The sequence below is a fragment of the Scyliorhinus torazame genome, chromosome 21 (assembly GCF_047496885.1).
Source record: "Scyliorhinus torazame isolate Kashiwa2021f chromosome 21, sScyTor2.1, whole genome shotgun sequence".
Taxonomy (NCBI): Eukaryota; Metazoa; Chordata; class Chondrichthyes; order Carcharhiniformes; family Scyliorhinidae; genus Scyliorhinus; species Scyliorhinus torazame.
The window spans coordinates 31,621,911-31,644,094 of record NC_092727.1 but is presented as its reverse complement, the minus strand read 5'-3'; the positions used below and the strand labels follow the sequence as shown (position 1 = coordinate 31,644,094).

The 22,184-nt window shown below is 39.4% G+C and overlaps 1 protein-coding gene across 9 annotated transcripts in view; it reads right to left on the bottom strand.

Annotated features, from left to right (window-relative positions):
• gramd1ba (GRAM domain containing 1Ba) overlaps window positions 1–22,184 on the bottom strand; it is a 1,045,225-nt gene that overhangs the window by 30,240 nt on the left and 992,801 nt on the right. For 8 of the 9 annotated variants that reach the window (XM_072486670.1, XM_072486672.1, XM_072486667.1 and 5 more), the window contains 6 exons: window positions 19,804–19,907; window positions 17,755–17,958; window positions 13,058–13,148; window positions 9,177–9,284; window positions 8,376–8,496; window positions 92–6,670 (listed from right to left, as the gene is read on the bottom strand). In XM_072486670.1, the coding sequence (XP_072342771.1) occupies window positions 6,584–6,670; window positions 8,376–8,496; window positions 9,177–9,284; window positions 13,058–13,148; window positions 17,755–17,958; window positions 19,804–19,907 (715 nt within the window). In that variant the 3' untranslated portion in view covers window positions 92–6,583. Of the gene's footprint in view, window positions 1–91; window positions 6,671–8,375; window positions 8,497–9,176; window positions 9,285–13,057; window positions 13,149–17,754; window positions 17,959–19,803; window positions 19,908–22,184 lie in introns of those variants that run through there. The other variant, XM_072486668.1, reaches the window with a different exon arrangement.

Genomic DNA, 22,184 nt, shown 5'->3' with positions numbered 1-22,184 from the left:
TTGCTAAGTCCTTTACTTACAGGTAAGTAAAGACTCTGATGACCAACAGTAATTTCCAACATTACTGGAGGAAAAAGAGGAGACAAAAGTATGAGGAAAATTTTTTCAACACTTTTTATTCATACCTTGTATCTACTTTACATTAACTTACATGTGGGTTGCCAGAGTAATCTAAACTCTAGTAGGCAAGGTTATTAAAACTAAACCTGCGCACAGCGCAAAGTTTACAGTTAAGTTTCATATATGGAGATCAAAACAGTTCTAAAAAATGTACCTTATATTTGAATGCACATCGTGATACTTTATTACATAATGTCAGGCAAAGTCAAGCCGCACAATCCAATTTTACCTCATTTCATCTGATGATGGCTGCTTAGCCTACAGGCTAGCATTAGGTAGCATCAGATGGACATGCATCTTATTTAAAAAAGAAATATCTGCCTGGAGTGGGAACCATGTTTATTTGAATTAAATTACACTATAGTACAGCATCAGACTGTTAGCAGAAACCCTGTTCAATGGGAAGGTTCATTTCAAAGGGGGATTTTTCTTCAGGCACCAGTTCATTCCCCATGCATTCTACAGAGTTTACTTAACTGAAACAATGGGATAAAGGAATCAATTTACATTATCAGGACATTTCCAATCGAACTTCGACTGACTTTTTGTACACATGAAAAGCTTTTGCACATTCGTCAATTAGGAACATAGTAGAGTCAATAAAAACAACAATTAGCTTCCTTTTAATGGACTCCAAATGTTGCAGTAAATACACTAATTTGTTCAATTCCCCATGCACCTTGTCAAAATCCCAATGCAACGATCAACTACGACTACTTTTGTGATTCTTTGCATTATTTAAAAAGAAACAAACAAGTGGAATGACCCACATGAGGCAGACACTGTCTCTTTTAAACTGAACTCTCATCATATTCACATTTTCAAATCCGGCAAAACAGTCAAATGATCATCGTTCAATGTCTTGTAACACGACGGCAATCCGTTTAATAAAAAATTCTTACCACACAGTCCTGAAAATGTACAGCCCATAAAACTCCCCTGAACAGCAAATTCCTTTAATGTATTTTGGATGATAAAGGAAGAGAATTCAACATTTTGAGATGAGTATGCTTTGATTATGAAGAGGTAACCGACTACTCAAGACTTTGTATGGGCTGTCTATTTTCTTCTGAAATAATACTATATTTAACTTTGAGTTCAAGGAAAAGAAAATACAACAATACAGCTTCTACCTTGAGTAATAAGAAATGGTGAGGAGGATGACTACTGTGCATTGACAGCACACGTTATAGATATAACAATGGGTGTGCAACAAAAACTCTTGTAATGTACGCAGCAAGGGATGGTGAAAAAACTAAAAACTGCGGCCTAGAAATTCAGGTGCTCTATATTTGGGCATGGGGCGGGGGGGGTTGCATCTAAATATTCAGGCCCAAGGTGCAACTGATATTCTGTGTCAGGCCTCATTAACATTGCATGCTGAGCTTGTAAAAAACAGCTCACCAGGGAAGCAACATTGATAATCAGGCTGCTGTGACAACAAGGTTGGATGTCTGAAAAGAGATGCTGGGAAGGAAGCGTTGGTCAGGGGTGGGGGACGGCCGAGAGTGGGAGAGCGCCAACAGTCTGCGTTGGAAATCAGCAGCATTGAATGGAGTATGGGGGTGGGTGGGGAAAAGCAATGGCCGATATTCTTCAATGTTGAACATGGGGTCAAGAGCAGGATCCCCAACTCCTCCAAGATCCACATTCAGGTAAGTATATTTTAAATCTTAACTTGTTAGTTGAGTGAGAACACATGGTCCCTTTTGGACCACCTACAGAGCTGCATGTAATATCGGTTTTACCTGAGCGTAGCTAGCGCCAGCACTGGCTGACTCAGGACAAAAGAATACATAAACAGCCTACTGCGGATGCTGGAAATCGGAAAAAAAACAGGAAATGCTAGAAATACTCAACAAGCCAGGCAGCATCTGTAGTGCAAAAAAGAGAGATAATATTTCAGGTCAATTGTTCTTTCATCAGATGAAAGGTGGCCAGCTTGAAATGTTACGTTTCTCCCAGCACAAATGCAGCCTGCCTGCTGGTTTTCCAGCATTTTCAGTTTTTATTTCAGAATAAGCCAATCTGCAGTAGGGCCTGAAGTAAGGGTTAGGCCCTTCATGCAAATGTGATTTTTGGTCTTTTCTAAAATGGCAAATTTCCAGCTCGTAAGGAGTGTGCACTTTCTACCCGTTGTATTAAACTCAGGAGGCTGTGCGGCCGAATTTCTAGGCCCATATGTGTGAGCTAATACCACATAATGGACCATATACAGCATAGCTCAAATTGCTATCAGGAATGGTGCTCAATTTACCTTGATCTGACTTTCGTTTCAGATTATGCTGAATTTGGGAATGACTGTGTTCAATCATGTTTAACCATAAAATGCAAAAACCAAGAGACAAAAGGAGGACAAAGTGCATGTCCCAAGAACTTGAGTATAAATCTGAGTAAAAGAGGTAATGTATGTGCGAGTCCTGAACACTCATGCACATTATTTTCATCTTTTCCAACAGAGGACACAATTTCTGTAAATGCATTTTAGCTCAAAGTAGTATCAATATATTGACATTTCAAAAGTGCCACATGAATACAAAATGATTAGAAATAACTGCTTTCAAAAAGGTTACTATAATTTAGTGGACCAAATCTATTTTACTGTTGCTTTATACTTTTAGAATTCTATTGGTCACAAGTTACTTTCAGGCACAGGGGTCACTTTACCACCTTATTAAATTATGATAATTATATCATGGTAAAACACACTGTGCTACCTTAAGGAAAGAAATTTTGAAACATAACTAAATCATCCTTCACTCAAAGTATCACTTGTTAAACAGATTAAAGTAAGAAATAAAACAAACAGATAGCCAGTAAATTTCATCATGTAAATAAATACAAAATCTACCTTTATCAAATATCCAGTAGGATTTACAATTCCATCCCCGATTTTGTTTAGAATTTGTCCTAAAACCTTGGATGATCCAAATTGATCATTTTACAATTTCTCAAACAAGGTAGCTGTGGGATATTTCTTTAAGGGTAACTCACCGAGAATGGTACGATTGCCCAGCTATATTTTGAGCAAAACAATAGTTCAGTTTTGATGGGAGTCAATTTTCATTCCGAGTGTTTCAACATCAGGTGAGGAACTCAAATTTGATTCACGGACTATTACCCAGTTGTCGGTACAGCAATTTATATTGTGCATTTTATACAATTTATCTCTTCCCTTCTGTTAGATACAGGCACACACGCACTCACTCACTCATGGCTTGTAAATTTTACGCTCAGGTCCACATTATTATTTCCTGATCCTGTCCTGACACTACTCTCAAATTTTGCTCGGCTGATTTTTGGTGTTACACATAATGTAAACTCTAAAAACAAAACTAGCCATATATCTTAGCTAGTTTAAAAACAAAACAGTTTCAACTCATGATATGCTGGCAATCCTATACAATACCGAGCACAGACACAAAAAAAACAACTTCTGTAAGCAGCTGAACAAAGTCGAGATATCCAAAATTACTTTTCTGCAGTGCAAATCTCTATATTTTTAAAAACTATTTTTGAATTGTGTTCCATGAATTGAAAATCTAAACTCAAATATTAAAGGCAACACAAAATGTAGCAATCAGTTCAGAATTTTAAAAAAATAAGTTAATAATTTAGCACAAAAAGGAAAAGCCTGTGTTCATCAACATGATACTATGTGGAGTGATCAACATCACAAACCTATCAAATCTGCTGAGTGACATTACTGCAAAGTATCCGTCACTTGATTCTACCAGTCATGCTGAATGTGGATGTGGTAGATGACAAGCAGCAAGGGGAGTGTGGTATTTATGAGTGACCTGTTCACAGAATAATATGATGCCATAATTGAGTTAGAAATGGATTTGTCATTATTTATCAAAACATCCAAAGTTAATATTAGAATTGGTCGTTGCCTTTTTCCATATTCCCCACAATTTAAGCGGATTGTGGAATGTAAATTAGGCTATGCCTATCCTTAAGACAAAATATTGTGGGCTTGCTGATAAATTGCATGGAAATATTCTGTCAATAGGTGACAACAGTGCACTAGTATGTATCTGGGAATGTGTGTGCAGACTTACAATGCAAATAATTCTCTGCTCACACATGTCTCACTTTAATTGATTAAATATTGTTATATAATTTCAGATTGATAACACAAACTTTGGAACTAATAGAAAGGTTTGTTCTGTTTAGAAAGCAACTTTTTTTAGAAAATGTCATATCAGTCATATTAAAGCACCTTATATTTGATATCAAATCTTGCTGTCTGACTGCAGTGAAATGGTACACATTGGCAGCTTTGTTATAAATCGCCCAATTGTCCACACAGGTACACCCTTGGGTAGGATGTGCTTAAGGAATTAGTTACTGGAGTCCAATTTCTTAAAAAACTCGAAAGCACATTATTTTTCCTCCTCCAGAGTTCATTGCAAGTCTTTTCAACTTAGTTTGCAGAAGTCTAACAAAATAGCACTAATACAATCCACAGTTCTGGGGGAAACCAAGTTACCACAAATTTAATGTTGAAAAACATCTGGTGGCATTTTTCCCCCCAAGTGAGTCAGAATTCAACCTCCACTCTCCTCAATTTGTCCCAACACACTTTAAACATATTAGGTCAGGGTGGCCCATTGAAATGATTGCTCACAATACTGGTCAATCTTTTAACAAAAAGAAAAAGAATACCCAATTCAGCACCTGTCAACCATTGCACCAAACTTTCCAATGCTGTCAGCTCTGAGGCAAGCACGTTAATATATCATAAATAAACTATTTAAATATTATTTTTGGACTATATTAGTAGGAGCTAATTTATTCCATCACAAACAGTTCACAGGTCAGCATTCAATTCCAAGGTTCCATTTTTGACAATTGTATCTTAAGGAGCAATATTGTTTACCGAATTTGCATTAAATTTGTTTTATTCTTGCACACACTGTGGCAAATTATCTACCATTGTCTCTTTATTGTCACCATGCACAAGTTCAATGATGACACTGGGGCATGAGGGGATTAAAGTGCTTGCCTATCGTCACTTCATTTTATTAGCTCTCTGCTCCTATTCCACCAAGCAGCATGTGTGTTCCTGCACCATGCTCTTGTTATTGCGTGTATTTCTGTTCTAATGATCCAATCAAAACAAAATTTGGTCACAAAACATTATATCTTTGACTCCTCTTTGTACTGTATTTAGCATGCACGGGGTGGATTTTCTGTTCTCTAGTAAGAGACTTCAAAAACAAATGGCAGGACAGAAATCCTACTGAATCCAATAAGATCCCACCTTGTCTGTGGATCAAATCACACAGGGAACCTCAAGACAAATCCATAATTTATTATTGTAATAAATTGTGGCTCATTGACTCCTGTTGGGGAATTTAAATCTCATTAAATCAGGCAGGGTCAATATTATATGTGTATATTTTTTAAAAACTGTACTAATATGTAATTTTTCAATTTTCTACTATATAACTGTAGAAATAAAAACTGACATGCCATACCTCTGCAGCACAGCTAAACGTAACACACATCTCAGCTGCCTTGCGCTTTCCTGCAACTGCCTCAGCACATTAATGGTACTGATGATGAAACTCTCATCCGCAACTAACTGTTACCATTTCAACAAAGAACACGGAATGCTTCACAGTCAGGTTCCACACATGCACTCTGCGAGCATCAGGTGAGCAATCTGCAGCTTTTAGACATGCTGTAATGAGGGTTGCAGAACAGAGACACGCTTTTGCCCTATATATTTTGGGACCTGCCTATGATAGATTGTTTAGTCTGTATTTACAATAATAAATATCTAAGTCAGTCCATCAGGATTCCAGTTACTTTTCTGTAGTTTTTCCAATTTTCGACTGTACAACTGTAGAACTAAAAACTGGACAGACTGACATGCCACACCTCTGCAAGTCATTTGCAACTTAGAATGTTTTCAAGTTTTATAATACAGATATTCACAGTTTCTTTATCCATTCATTCTGAGCCAGAATCAATACATTTTGTTAATAATATGTATAAGTGGTGTTTTCGCAGGCACAATGACCTGTAATAGTTTCAAGATCCTCACCCTGCTCCTAATTGTGTTTGATGAATACCTTAAACACAGAGCACATGGGACTTCAATTACATGTCTTCCACAACAGAGTCAGCCCACAAATTATTACATGCTTTTGTTACATGTTAAAGCTTACAGTACAACATTCTAGGATTTACAACATGAGTGTGTAGGCAGATTAGCGTGGCTGTTGTCTTCCCCTGATGCTTCAGTGCTGTCAGAACTTAGTTCTGCCGCAATTTCTAATCGGTACAGGATCTTGATTTTGTCAATTTTGATTCCGCTGACTGGACAGCAGTCCTGGAGGTCCAACTCAGCCTGTGGTTCCAGTGTCTTTTTTTAATATATATATATATTTATATAATTTATATATATCTATATTGCACACTATTCCCTCTTCGGCCTTTGTAATGCCCATCAGTGAAACCGATCTCTCTTGTCTGTTTCAGAACTGTAATCGCGCAAACCGATGCCCTTTTGAAGAGTTATTAACGAGTCTCTCATCTGTAGGATGAATTTTTAAAAAAAGATGAAATTCCAAAGTCTTTTTGAGCATCTCAACTTTCAGCATCATGTACACAAAAGGAGGCCTGAATCCTGCCTGGCTGATGGCCAGGTCTTCAGGATGAAGCAGATGTCCAGATTCTTTTCTGCCAACATAATATACATTTTTAAGAGATGCAGCATATATTAAACGGAAGCATCGCCTCAGGTGCCTCCCTTTACTCAATCAGGGAAATAATTGAAGGGGCACAATCTTCATGAGGAACTATTTGCTAAATATTTTAGTGATGACAAATTTAATAACTTGAGAGGCAACATCTCGATATAACGTAACAAACGTAAAGGTGTTCATTCAGGCAGTATTCTTCAAAGATCAGTTCTACTGTTTGGTAGCAGCTTAATATTCTTCACAGATTCTTCCATAGACTTGGCATTTGAGTGGAATCTCAGAAGAATTCTGATTTGGAGGACGCAACAATGTTAGAATTTAATAACAGCCAAGTTTGGAATAACTTTCCCCATGCTGTCAGCTTAGTGAAAAACACATTACAGTCTTTGCAAGGGTTAATCTTCATCACATCAGACTGAGATGAAATTTTGAACTGACAATCTCTGTCAATCAGGATATGAGCACAATCACGGATCTCTCATCAGCCTCAGCAGTTATTTTTATAAAGGCCCGATTGACATGGGTATAAAGATTTTCAGGATTCACAGCTGCTTACTCTTCACACTCGAAGGTGTGTGCAAGTCATGTGGTTAAGATGCAAAATGTGATCATACCAGTTTTCACTCCTGTAAGGTCTTCAGATATTAAAATAAACTCCTCTAAATTTGATAGATTTTGTATTTAGAATAAAGAGAATGTTAGCGCTGTCAAGTGGAACACTTACTCAATTCAGTCACTTAAGCTGATTTTCCAATGGGCCTGATGTGGGAAGTGGTGGGTAGAGGCCATGTTCTACTGCATCATCATCTTCCTGTCATTTGTTGGTGACCCAGTCTTATAAAACGTAGGCCATAATGTTAGAAGCAAGCACATGCAGGCCATGCACAATCTGCTGTGATGCAGGCTAAAGCTCTACCCATATATCAATGCTATCTCAGAGCAGCACCTCATTGCATGTGTGGCATTTTTTACTTGCTAACCTCCTGGGGCCCTTCTGAGAGAGGTTGACAATTTACTGGTCATTCATGCCAATATGGATGCAGTTTTATCAATCACTGAGAAGTGACTGAAGGCTCCCTGAACTAACTTCACATTTTGACAAAGGGTCATCTGGACTTGAAACGTTAGCTCTTTTCTTTCCCTACAAGTGCTGCCAGGCCTGCTGAGATTTTCCAGCATTTCCTCTTTGGTTTCACTTCACATACGATGTTTTAAAACCAATAGCTAGGTGAAACTTTCATCTATGTATAGACTTGCTTCTAGAACCTGGAGGTGAAGAGCCAGTGAACAAAGGACTGGGCCTCTCAGCCCTCCATGATATAAAATGGTTGATTGGTATCAGGTTAATAATGCATTGTAACATGCCACAAAGCTGCAAACATTTGTAGTCAACGCTATCAATTTTTGAAAAAAAAAAGTATTGAGAAGGTAGAATGTACTCCAAAGTAAATTTTCAAAACACCAATCAGTCCTGGCCCACCAATGCAGCTACAGTGGTCCCAGTGTTTGCACTAGTCAATAAGAAATAACAGTCACCTGATCTAGAAGCACTACTGATGATTTTAAAATCTCTCTCCATTTTTGTAGTTCAGTATCATGGTAACGCTGTTGTGACTCTAATAACTGGGCCCACTCCACCTGTGACTGGGGAAGTTTGCTGTATGGAAGAAAAGAAACAAGTTAAAGCCTTTGGATGTGCTGCTACTTCCAGCCTAACCAGCATAAAAGGTTAGAGTTTCAAATGCAAATTACGTCCTGTGTAAGCCAAGTTTTTACGACCATTCTCGCTTCCCGAAGGAACAGTGCACTGGAAGCCAGCCATTCTAACAAAACTGACCATGCCTTTGACCGACTTAATCACTACGACAAGTTTCCACCAATTACATTCGTTTGCAACCCCTCAAGGAGGCTTTTAAAATTAAGCTTCTTTTAGATGCAACAAGACGATTAGACAACTTTTTCAAAGATTTTAAATATTTAAAAAAGTATTTAATTTACCAAAAAAACTGAGAAGACACCATGGAAATAGGAAATTGCTCTGCATTCTTTCAGCAAAGTAATTTTCAGTTCTTCAAAATTAGGTTACTCAGAAGTGGTAGACCAGACAATTCCTATTACAAATGTTTATTTTTGTGATGAACACATTTTCAGCCGTATAAAGTAACATTTTTAGTCGCTTCAAAATCAAATTTGTGATGATGAAAATGCAAATACAGTCCTTGCCCACACTACATCAAGAGAAGGGCAGTGGAGTGAGAGTCCAGCACTTATTGAAGCCATTTATTTCATTAAGTCTCATTTAAATGGGCTTTTCTGGGTGAAAAATGTAGAAAATACCTCTCCTGGAGCCTGATCCCATGCCACGTAGTGAGACTCTGCGTTGTATATTCCAGCATCCATAGCTTGTAAAATAACATCATGTTCAGGAATACTAGTAACACCAAGCTGTGGAGAGAACAACAGTTGGTCATGCAGCCCTTTGTGCCTGCTTCATTACTCAGTATGATTACAGCACATCTGCTGCCTCAATTCTACCTTTTACCACTATCCCTCCATATTCCTCAACTCATTTAGCATCCAAATATCTATCGACCTCGGTCTTGAATATACTCAATGACTGAGCATCCACAACTCGCTGGGGTAGAGAATTCCATAGATTCACAAACCATTGGGTGTTGAAATTTCTTCCCATCTCAGTCCCGAGTGGCTGACCTCTTATTCTGGGACCATGACACCCAGTTCTAGAAACCTCAACCAGGAGTGGGGACATCACTGCAACATCTAACCTATAAAGCTCTTCAAGAATTGTGTATGTTTCAATGAGATCATCTCCCGCTCTTCTAAACTTCAGGGAACATAGTCCCAGATTACTCAATGTCTCCTCATAGGACAATCCCCTCATCCCAGGATTCAGTCTAGAGAAGTGCTGTTGCACTCCCTGCAGGACAAATATATGCTTCCAAAAGTAAGGAGACCAAAACTGTATACAGTACTCCCGTGTGGTCTCACTATGGTTCCATTGAATTCCAATAAGACTTCTTCACTCTTAGCCTTGTAATAAAGGCTAATATAGCATATGCTTTCTTAATTGTTTGCCGTACCTGCAATGTCATCCTGAGACGAGGAAGGTGTGTACAGAATAGGTAAAACAAACCAACAAAGAACAATGCTTAACATTACGGCTATGTATTTACTGACTCTGTCCCAAAGGGAGGCAAAACATTAAATTAACGTCATCTTTGAAAATCATTCCTTAAGTGGTTTGTTAGTTTTTGGGTAATTTCACAGAAGTGCCCACTGTCTCACTCAGATTATTTTAATATTATGACAAATTAAACTTTAATCCCAGACTATTACATGGAGAATTTTATTTGCCCTTCATTAATTCTTTCCTCTCCCCAAGGTGCTTCCCAAACAGGGTTACAGTTTCATGGTCATCCATAATACCCTGGCACATGGTTCAAGAACTCATTTACATTACATTATGATGAATATACTTCACAGAACAGGCCATTCGGTCCAACTAGTCCATGCTGATGTTTATGGTCCACTCAAGCTTCCTCCCATCTTTTCTCTAAATCTAAATCATAACACTTCTTCCTTTATATGTTTGCCTAGCTACTCTTAAATGCATTTATACTGCTACAGGTTTATACACAGAACAGTGTAGAGAGGCAAAATCAGCCATCGGTATTGCAAATTTAGCATTTTTGGCTTTGCTTTAACTTCTAAAAAAGACAAAAAGTTAACATTTTATTACACAAAAAGTGGATAATATCTGCTACAGTTTGAGATTCCCCCAAAAGATATTTGAATCACAGGTTTTTAGAGCAGACTGTCTAACAACACAACTTACTTTAAAATCCCATTTAATCTCTCCTTTAAACTGGATATAATATTTTTTTAAAAACTGATACTAATTCTAACGAGTTGTAAATATGCAGTTATCCAACCACTTAGCCATTTGTCCCTTTTAGAGTGCAAATATTGTATAGAAAAGGGAACTGAAGAGAATGCAAAAGAACCATAGTTGTACCTTAAACAGATCCTAAAGGGAGCAGTAAACAGAAGAGGAAAATAGTGATCAGAAAGGTAAACTTCCAACTTTTGACACAGTGAGGTTTAAAGCAATTACTGAAGCTAGTTGTCTCAAATGAAAAAGGTCCATCATTTGCAAAAAATGCATCAATCAGAATGGCCAGCCTTATAAACAGTGGACCTAGTTTGAAAGCAACTCAAATCAAGTGAATCAATTTTAAATAAGGAAATTGACTAGAAACAAATTTATGTACAGAAATTTCAGCTACAAACGCTGTATTCTGGCTTACAAATGGCCCAGAAATTGCCTTACAACAGCTTCTAAACATCCTTACACAGTGGAAAATACAGCAGAACCTTAGACCATTTGAAGTTTGGAGTATTCCTGTACTCTCTGAAGGGCTCTCTCTGAAAGGATACAACACAATTACTTCATGCTAAAGGTCATTTCATAATCTTACATACCCACTGAAAGCTATACCCACAGGGAGCTTGAATTGGAGAAAAGGCTGTATCTTTCTACACCACTCATTGACCCATGCTGCATATTAGGTTAGCTACACATGGGGAGCACTGAATTATGGGATATCCCATTAAAATTATCCCGGCACTTTAAGAAAATATACAATGGTCCAGAATTTGCTGGAGGAATAAGATTCCACAATTCTGATTGTTTCTCTTCTCGGCCAGATATGCCGAATGGCATTTTAGAATCATAAGTCTACAGTCTACAGTCATAAAAGTGCCAGCCCTGACTTGCTGCGGCAATTTTAATTTGGCTTACAGCACACATGGTGCAATTTCTTGAAACTCATGGTCGATGGCGAGCTCAGATTTTCACAAAGCAAATGATTTAGTGGTGGAAATCTCCCAGCAATCAATGGTAATTAGCAACTCAGTGTATCTGTTCTTCACCACAATTTGCTGGGTCATTCACACATCGGTAATGGAGTGTGCATCAAACTCACCTTTCGTTCCCCAATAAATTCAGGGCCAAAATAAGTTTTTGCAGTATTTTTCACTTTTTCTCAACAGAACGTTGTGGAAATCTTAAATGATCTCTTTGACACTTTGCAGTTACATACTACAAGTTTAAGTATGTTGTTTATATACATGAAGCTCATCTTCATTCAGTATTAAGCCACTGCTGTTAATCACAGGCCACCCAATTCCAAATGAGGAATGTTCTAATCTGAAAGATTAGATGATGTCTCCTTGCGATACATCACCATGAAATGAGTTTACATAACTCTTCAAAGTAGAAACCACATAGAAACACATTCCACACAAGGACAAAGAATTACGGGTTGGTGCTGTGTCATTCGATTAAGTAGGGAAAAAAACGGAACCTAGAAACGATCATACCTCTTCTAAGTTGCCTAGTATTTTTGAACTCGAAATATATTTTTGTCTAGGTATCTCCATGAGGGAATACAAGCTGTAGCATCTTTCCACCATGCAGAACAATTTAATTCTTCAGCTTTTGCACTGACCATACAAGTGGATTCATATACTGACTTACAATCCAATGATTTTTTTTAAACCAATTACTAAACATTACATAGTAAATTCCCTCTTGCTCTGGGTTGGATATCTTGGTTCCCTTGCCAACAGAGTGTCATAGTACACGTGTTAGACAATAGTTCCATCTCCATGGCGCCCCACCCCCACACTGCTTCTGGCATTGTTTCCAGGCTAGCATTCCCTCCCAGCAACTTTCTGCATAAACAAGTAATCTAATCTATCTATTCCTTAGTTGATGATACATTTATGCAGTTGAATTGCCTACTCACTGACTAATGGAAATAATTTAGTGCCATTTACTTCACTAAAACCCTTCAGAATTTTGAGTGCAGGTCATTTAAGAACCAATAGTGCAAATTATTAATCTAATATCTTTTCTGGCAAAATAGCTGTGTGCATGGACTGATCGTCCCATTACACTCAAAAGGTCTGTGCAAGTGACAATTAGTTGTGCACATTTTTGGTACCATATGCATAAAATAGGAGATTCCAATAAAGGTTAATTTGAAATAAATTGTTTCCATTTAACTATAAATTCCATGGGCATATTCACTAAATAATTTTTGGCGCTCACTCAGACCACTCTTGTACCTTCCCAGATCTCAGACACAACTATAATGGAATTGTCAGGGACAGCACCTTAAGTTGTTACTCACACAAAGCTTATGATGAGCAATAACTTGGAAACACTGTAAAGCTGAATTCCTCCTGGGATTTCTTCTGGGATGTATTTCGTTTGTGTGGAACCTATGGCAAAACAGAATGCAGGAAGTTTTGAGTGACAATAATGTTTTCATTAGGTGTATCAGGCGGTATTTCAATCTTAAGAACATTACATCTCCTAGTAACCTGATCAAATTTCCCAATGTAACATAATAAACTGGCAGACAACCTTACTTTCTGCACTAATTTTAAAAGCAGATAGTTTAGGCAATGGGCTAAATCACCTTCGAACAATAATTATGTATTAATGATGCGCATTGTTATTCATGCATATCAGCCAATAGGTTCAAGGAACGAAGAGATGCACCACGAATGGGAATCTCCAGGGAGTCCAGATCCATTTATTTTGTTCCCAGAATTTACTTCGGACAAACAGCATCTCAGCCTTAGCTTCCCTGTTAATTTTAAGAATTTGCCGGATCTGCACATTAAACTTGCTGCAGAAGGTCAGGCCTCATAAATAAAAGTGCAAGTACCATTTTAATGTCATGGTACTTATTACTGCAAATCAGTTTTTCTGGTCCAGAATGGGAACAATTTAACCCGTTGAGTAGGGAGAGGCAGTGGGGTAGGGATATTGTCACTAGGCTAGTTTTCCAGAGACCCAGCTTAATGCTCTGGAGACCCAGGTTTGAATCCCGCCATGACAGATGGTGAAATTTGAATTCAATAAAAATCTGGAAGATAAAGTCTAATTATGACCATGAAACCACTGTTGGATTGTCGTAAAAACATATCTGGTTCATTAATATTCTTCAGGGAAGGAAATCTGCCACCCTTACCTGGTCTGGCTTACATGTGACTCCAGACCCACAGCAATGTGGTTCATTCTTAAATACTCTGAATGGCCGAGCAAACCATTCAGGAAATATATCTTTTTAATTTCTGCGTCCCAATAATTTCTAAAAGATTCTGAAAATTTCAAATTTAAAAATTATCCTACTTATGTGTCAATCTTTCCTCTGTCCCTTATTCACACGCTCTAATTCACCCTCCTTTGGGGCTTCCATTGTTTTGTTTCCAATCCTTTAATATCATTGAGTAAGGATACACACTTTTGGTTCCATCATTCATTGATGTTCCAGGTGCTTCTTTTCCCTCACTAGCGGCAAGCTACCATTTAAAAAAAAATTTGATTTGAAGAATGCAGGAAAATACCTAACTAACTCCAGAAAGATTGCAGTCCAATTAGTTTTGATCACTTGAAAGTCCTACATTTTCTTTCTATTTTTAGTCATTCATGAGTTATAGGCATCACTGGCTAGGCCAGCATGTATTACCGATCCCACCCCTTAGAGATGGTGGTGGGGAGCTGTCTTCTTGAATCATTGCATGTCATGTGTTGTAGGAACACCCACAGTGCTGTTAGGAAGGAAGTTCCAGGATTTTGTGCCAGCAAGTGACGGAATGGAGATAGATTCCCAAGTCAGGATAGTGAGTGATCTGGTGGAGAACTTGCAGGTGGTGGTGTTCCCATCCATCTTCTGTCCTTGTCCTTCTAGCAGGTGAAGGTTATAGGTTTTGAAGGTGCTGTCAAAGGAATCTTGGTGAGTTATTGCAGTACATCTTGTAGATGGTGCACACTGTTGCCACTGTGTGTTGGTGGTGGTGGAGTGAATGTTAATGATGGTGGATGGAATGGCAATCAAGCGGGCTGATTTTTTTCTGGATGGTGTCAAGCTTCTTGAGTATTGTTGAAGTTGTACTCATGCAAACAAGTGGAAAGTGTTCCATCACACTCCTGACTTCTGCCTTTTAGAAGCCAGGATGTGTTTTATTCTTTGCAGAATTTGCAGCCTCTGACCTTGTAGTATTTATATGGCTGGTCCATATAAATCAATGGTAACTCCCAGGAAGTTAACAGTAGGGGAATTCAGTGATGGGAATGCCATTGGATATCAAGGGGAGATAGGTTAGATTCTCTTTTGTTGGAGATGGTCATTGTTTGGTGTAAATGCTACTTGCTACATATCAGCTCAGGTCTGAATATTATCTAGGTGTTGCTGCATATAGACATGGACTGCTTCAGTCGTGAATGGTACTGAACATTGGGCAGCCATCCGCAATTCAGATCTTATGATGGAGGGAAGGTCATTTATAAAGCAGCTTAAGATGGGGGTCCTAGGACACTACGCCGAGGAACTCTTCTAGTGATGTACCAAAACTGAGATGATTGATCTCTAACATTGGTTTTTATTTTGTTAGGTATGACTCCCACTAGTGGAGTGTATTTCCCTTAATTCTCAATGACTTCAGTTTTGATCGGCCTCTTTGATGCCATACTCAGTCAAATGCTGCCTTGATGCGAAAGGCAGTCATGCTCACCTCACCTCTGGAATTCAACTATTTTGTCCATTTTTGGACTAAGGATGTAATGAGACCAGGAACTGAGTGGTCTTGGCAGAACTCAAACTGAGCATCAGTGAGCAGGTTATCACTAAGTAAGTGCCACATGACAGGATTGACCACTTTCCATCATTTTGCTGATGATCAAGAGTAGACCGATGGGGCAGTAATTGGCTGGAATGGATTTTGCATTTTGTGAGTAGAACATACCAGTGCAACTTCGCATATTGCTGGGCAGATGTCAGCGCTGCGGCAATATTGGAACAACTTGGATAGGGATGCGGCTAGTTCTGGAGCACAAGTCATCAGTACCATTACCAGAATGTTGTCAGGACCCATAGTACTTGCCGTATCCAATGTCATCAGCTCTTTCTTGATGTCATGTGGAGTGAATTAAATTGGCATCTATGATATGGGGGACCTCAGGAAGAGGTTGAGATGGATTATCTCAGCATTTCTGGCTGAAGCTGGCTACAAATGTTTCAGCCTGGTCTTTTGCACTGATATGCTGGGCTCCCCCACTCCTCTAATTAGTTGTTTAATGGTTCATCACCATTCATGACTAGATATGACAGGACTGCAGATCTGTGGCCTGATCTTAGATCCATTGGTTCTGGGATCACTTAGTTCTGTCAATCACATCCTGCTTCTGCTGTTTGGAATGCCAGTAGCCAGTAGTTTCACCAGGTTGACATTTCATTTTACGATATACCTGGTGCTTCTACCTCTCTGCCATCCTCTACTCTTCACTGAACTGGTACTGATCCCCTGGTTAGATGGTAATGGTAGAGTTGGGGCTTTGCCGAATCATAAGGTTACAGATTGTGGTTATATGCACTTTTGTTGCAGCTGATGGCTCATTGCGGCTCATGGATGCCTAGTTTTAAGTTGCTGGATCTGTTTGAAACCTGTCCCATTCAGCATCAGTGGCAGTGCCACACAACATGATGGAAGGTATCCTTAATGTGAAGTCGCGACTTTGGCTTCACAAGGACTGTCTGATGGTCATCCTAACAATACCGTCATGGCAGATGCATCTGTGACAGATAGATAGGTGCGGATGAGGTCAAATAGCTTATTCCATCCTGTTGGTTCCCGCAGCACCTGCCAAAGAACCCGTGGAACCCATCTAAACAGCTATATCCTTTAGAATTCAGACAGTTCGCTCAGTAGTAGTGTTAGCGAGCTACTCTTTATGAAGGACATTGAAGTTCATTTTGTGCCTTTTGCACCCCTATTGTTTCCTCAAGTAGTGTTCAACATGGAGCAGAGCTAGTGGGCCAGTTGGTGGTAACTAGCAGGAGATTTCCTTGCCCACATTTGCCCTGATGCCATGAGACTTCCGGAGTTGATGTTAAGGACTCCTCGGGCAACTCCTCCCGAGATGTCATCACCTCAGGGATGGTGATATTATTAGAGGCTCCGATGCTCTGACCAGGAAATTCTGCCACTTCTTACCGTCTGCCATTGGCATTTGTTGAAAGGATTTGAAGGCTGATACTCAAATTGATTGGGTAGCAGTCCTTGGTGTCTGGACATTGTCTGTAAGGTATATTCTGTGAATATATTGGTCAGGTTGTGCTTGACTCGTCTGTGGGACAGCTCTCCCAACTTTGGTTTGTTACTAAGGATGGCTTTGTAGGGTTACACTATTGTCGTTTCTGGTATCTAGAATCCTTTTTGTTAAGAAACCTTGCCACTGAAACTGAGTGACTTGCTTGGCAATTTGAGGGCATTTAAGAATCAACCACATTGCTGTGGGTCGGGAGTCACATGTAGGCCAGATCAGGTGATGACAGCAGATTTCCTTCTCCAAAGGGTATTGGTGAACTTCTAGGTGAGAGCTTTTATGACAATTGACTATCGTCAAGCATAGGACTAGTTTTTAATTCCAGTTTTATTAATTGAATTTTAATTCCGCCGGCTGCTGTGGTGGGATCTGAACCCACGTCCCCATAGCCTGGGCCTCTGAATCACTAGTCCAGCGACATGACCACCATGACTGCCTTCCCAACAATGACAAATAAATATTTTTAATAAAAGGGCAGGGAACACAGTGAGAATTAGTTATTGATAAAAATAAATCATAAACTGCTCACAGGTTTCATAAACTCACGATAAATTATTTTTGCCAGATCACAAGTTTATGCCCATAATTCACATCCACCCTAAAGTACAAATGAAACAATTTTTTCTTTTAAATTTAAAATGCTTGTCAAAGGGACTGAAGGGCACTGAAGGAATGTTCTCACCACTGACATTCTTTCTCCATTTTCAATTTTACCTGCCACATGTTTAATCCTCTGGGCCACCTCTTCATCAGTCGGTGTAGTCACAGGGCTGACTGTTTCATCGAGGTGTTGGCTTCGCACATGCATGTGAGGGCGCTTTCTCCTGCGAATTGTGGACGATTTGTTGGGTTTTTCTTTTGGAGATTGCCTGTGCAGTTCAGCAGCATATTGTTTCTCTACTTTTGCAAGCTCAATATCTATGGATACGAAAATAGGAATGTTTCAAATTTCAGCCAACCAAACAAAACAAGTGTCTTACTTGATTACATATTAGGTCATGCAGGATTGAACTGATCTAGTCACTACCTGCTGATTAACTCATTGCCTGTAATTGTGCCCATTTGGCGCAGAAGTTCAAAAATTAAGTTAAGAGTGCATCAGATCAAAGGATGTTGTGTGTCACAGTGGGTAGCGTCCCTGCTTCTGAGCCCGTAGCTCTAGGTTTGAATCCCACCCCAAGACTTGGGTGGCCAAGGAAGATCCTCTGGTAAATACTACACAAACAGGTTGGGTATCAATCTTCAAACCCTTCCAACAAATGCCATTGGTAGGCAGTAAGAGTGGCAGAGTTTCCTGGTCAGAACATTGGAGCCTCTGCTACCATTATCAACAGCTCCAGACCACAACATGCACTATAACATGCATGTTGTCACAATCTTACTTCCTGATCAGGCTCTTAGTGACTGCCATCTCAATATACCCCCGCCTACTGTGGTAAATTTGGAAAAAATTTGTATTTAACATAGGACTGCTCAAAAGAGCATAAAAATGAATACAACCAGTAGTGTGTTTTGTGATCTCCAATTGTTTGAAGAAAATTAGATACAGACTGAAATTGTTCACACCTGCTCAGAATAAAGTTCCTTATCATGAAACAAGACTTGCTCCCAAGTCTTTGCTGATCTTAATCTCGGTAGTCATAGCCTTAGCTTTTTGCACTGAGGGATAAAATATACTGAGGTTCACACCCCTGGTTCAATATCCAGTGACCAGGAAACAGCAGTAACTAGGCACAGGATAGTTTGGTTGTGACAGCACAAGGGTAAATCAGTTTACCATCTCTCACTTCTGGGCTCATACATGAAAAACAGCCACTTCGCTGAGACACCACGGGCGGGATTCTCCGCCGGCGTCAACACTTGGCTGGGATTTCGGAGAATCCCGGCCCACATGTCTGCCATCCAGCGATAAGGTCCTGTGCTAAAATTATTGATTATAGGCATGATGGGAAGTTTTTGGTCAACTTGAAATGAGACATATTCAAGTATCTTTTGGCCCAACCTAGTTAAGGAAAGTTTGCAATGCACAGATCGAAAGTTTGCAAAACAAGGGCTTGCAACTGACACCTGTGACCACAATGTCTGAATACTGGAGAACCAATGTTTGAAGTATGGACCTGTGGTAGAAGAAAGATGTTATTCAGCATCTCGGAGCAGAACATGTCAGAAATGAATAAGAATCAGAGATCGGAGACTATTTTCTTTAGCGACGACCCATGGCACCAGCCTTACACATGAAGAACCCAGAGAGAAGGCTCAGTGAACAGAACAGACCTCCGAGAGGAATTAGGCCAATTCAATTCAAAGGGGTAATATCTACTTATGTCTGAAGCTGTGAGTCTTGAGGCAAATTGCGACCATTTGTATAGGATAAGATTTGAATACACAGCATATTTGATGCAAGTTTAGTGAATAAAATTATGTTGAATCATCAGTTCAGTGTTGAGTGTTTGTTCGATACGTAACTGTTTGACCTCTTGTAAGAGTACAGAGACCATACGCAGCACGATGGTGCAGTGGTTAGCACTGCTGCCACATGGTGCGAAGGTCCCAGGTTCGATCCCAGCTCTGGGTCACTGTCCGTGTGATGTTTGCACATTCTCTCCGTGTTAGTGTGGGTTTCACCCCCTCAATCCAAAGATGTGCAGGGTAGGTGGATTGGCCACACTAAATTGCCCCTTAAGTGGAAAAAATGACAAGAGGTTCGGCAGACCAAACCCATGAAACTAGACTTAACTCAATAAAAATTTAAACGTTTCTCACCTAAATGTCTAAAGTAGTCATCTAAACCACTCCAAAAATTCTTCTCAATGAACGATTTCACCAACCCCCATGGCTGTTTCCTATACTTCAGTTCTGTTGATATCCTGGATATAAGAAATTAAGTTAATTGATTAAAGAATATGTTTAGTTTAGTTATCTTTCAATACTTTATTTATATATGCAATCTCTAACAGCGTATTAAAAATATCAAGCCATTTACTTACCTGCTGACTTTACGAAAGATCAGGGTGATTGAATGGGATCTTATACTCAGTGGGGTAAATGACCACTGTTAGTATAGCCTTTCTGTTGGGCAACAGGATGCACAGTTTGTGAGGCATGAAAGAGGTACTAAGTTGAGCCACAACATCACCCTGAATACAAAATGTCTGAGGTTAACCTAGTTCTGACATGCCAATATTTGCCCCGAATGTACTTTGCACTCATCATCAAACAGCAAGGAACAACAGTCACCTTATAGTTGGATAAACCAGTAAATCACTGTCATAATGTAGATTATTTCTCTGTCAGGTTTGGTCTGAAAACCAAATGCAATTCAGGGCGGCTGAGACGTCACCCACTGCTGGTTATTTAATATGTGCCTTAATTCATGAGAGCAATAACTTAGAACCAGAGATCCTCCCATGGCAAGTATGGAGTTTTGGTTACAAGTCTCAAGTCCTTTAATTTTAATCACTGACACTGGTGAGCAGGTAAAATTCACAGTTTACATATTCAATTGAATAGACATGGCATTGTTCCCAAGCAAATACATCTTGCTTGTAAAATTTATTAAGGGTGGATGAGATTCGATCTCGAATAATCTGACACAATGGCTTGCTTTGTTTTCTAAGTCACACATTAAGGGGAAAGGAATTTGTAGTCAGATGATTTTTATTGGATAGACACTGCTGACACTTCAAGAAGCAGTCACTTCCATAAATCTTTTAAGTGAATGGTTGACAACTTTACTTTGTTTTGATAGGTACATTTTGATCTCTTTTTTTTTTCCTTCTCTTCAAAAGCATTAGGGGTGAAATGCAGAGTATGTACGGCCAGATTTTTCTAAGGTCATCAGAAGGAAGGAGGAGCATAGAACCAGGAGTCAACCATTCAGGCCCTCGAGCTTGTTCAATTGGATCATTATTAAATTAAGAAACACTTCCATATACAAAGGCTGATAGAAGTGAGCCACTCTCTTCTGCAAAGAGCAGCGATCATTTTATAGGGTATTAGAGGGAAAAGGCAGGTTTGTGGCGTTAGTTCGCAGATCAATCATAATCTCATTGCAAGGCAGACAGTTCCAGGGGATAAATAACCTACTCCTGTTCCTACTTCCAAAGGCTGATCTGTATTTTAACTCCATCTATCTGCCTTGCTTCCATAATCCTTAATCCCTTTGCCGAACAAAAATCTATCCATCTAATTTTTGAATTGTTCAAGCCTCAACAGCATTTTTGGGAGCAAAGTTCCATATTTCTATTCACCTTTGTGTGAGGTTGTTCAGGGATGTTGTATTATTAAGAAATATTAAGAATATAAGTAAAGACTCTAATATTTAATATTTTCTGTATTCAAGGAAGAATACATTCTCGGAAGTTGTGCAATCTTCCAGTTATTAACATTTATTAGCAAACACCTTCAGTAGGTTATGGTGCAAATGTTTCTTCTAATACTTTCCAAAATCTAGGAGACCAGGAGAGGGCTGTCGATATTTCTAGTAAGATGAATACAGGGACAGGAATGTCTGTTTGAATCCCTGGGCTTGCTATGTTATCAAATAATCAGAGTTTGAAGGTGCATGTTGGTTCGTAGGGAGCAATAGGTCATCCACAGGGATGGTCTTTGACACTGGACATGAAACCATGTCAACCCATCAAATAAACAGCATGAAAAGATAACATTGCAGTGGTGAAGATCCATTCCAGATCCACTAAGATTCCATTGATAGAAAATTAATCTCCTTGGTGTTAATTGATGCTCTCTTGAGAGGAGAAATGCAAAATGATGAAGAATCAGTACTTTCTGCACTTAAAAATTGCCATTGGGTGAAACTCAATGGGTGCAATTTAACCAAATGGGTACTATGTCCCATAGCGAGTGTGTTTGGCCATGTCCTTCCCAGGGCTCGCAGTCCCGAGATATGCATGCTATATAACATGACTCCAGTTAGATATGGAGCCTTAGCAGGGAACTCGCAGCCAAGGCCGGACTTTGCCCCGTTTCCTGCATTGAGGAGCCCCGCTTGCCATTTAAGAATGGCGTTCCAATCTCTCGAGCCCCCAATGGGACTCCCAAACCCTCCATCAAGCCACAATCACCAAGGGGATCCCCGGGTCGCACTCACTGCCCACACATGCGCAGAGTAATCCCCCCGTCTG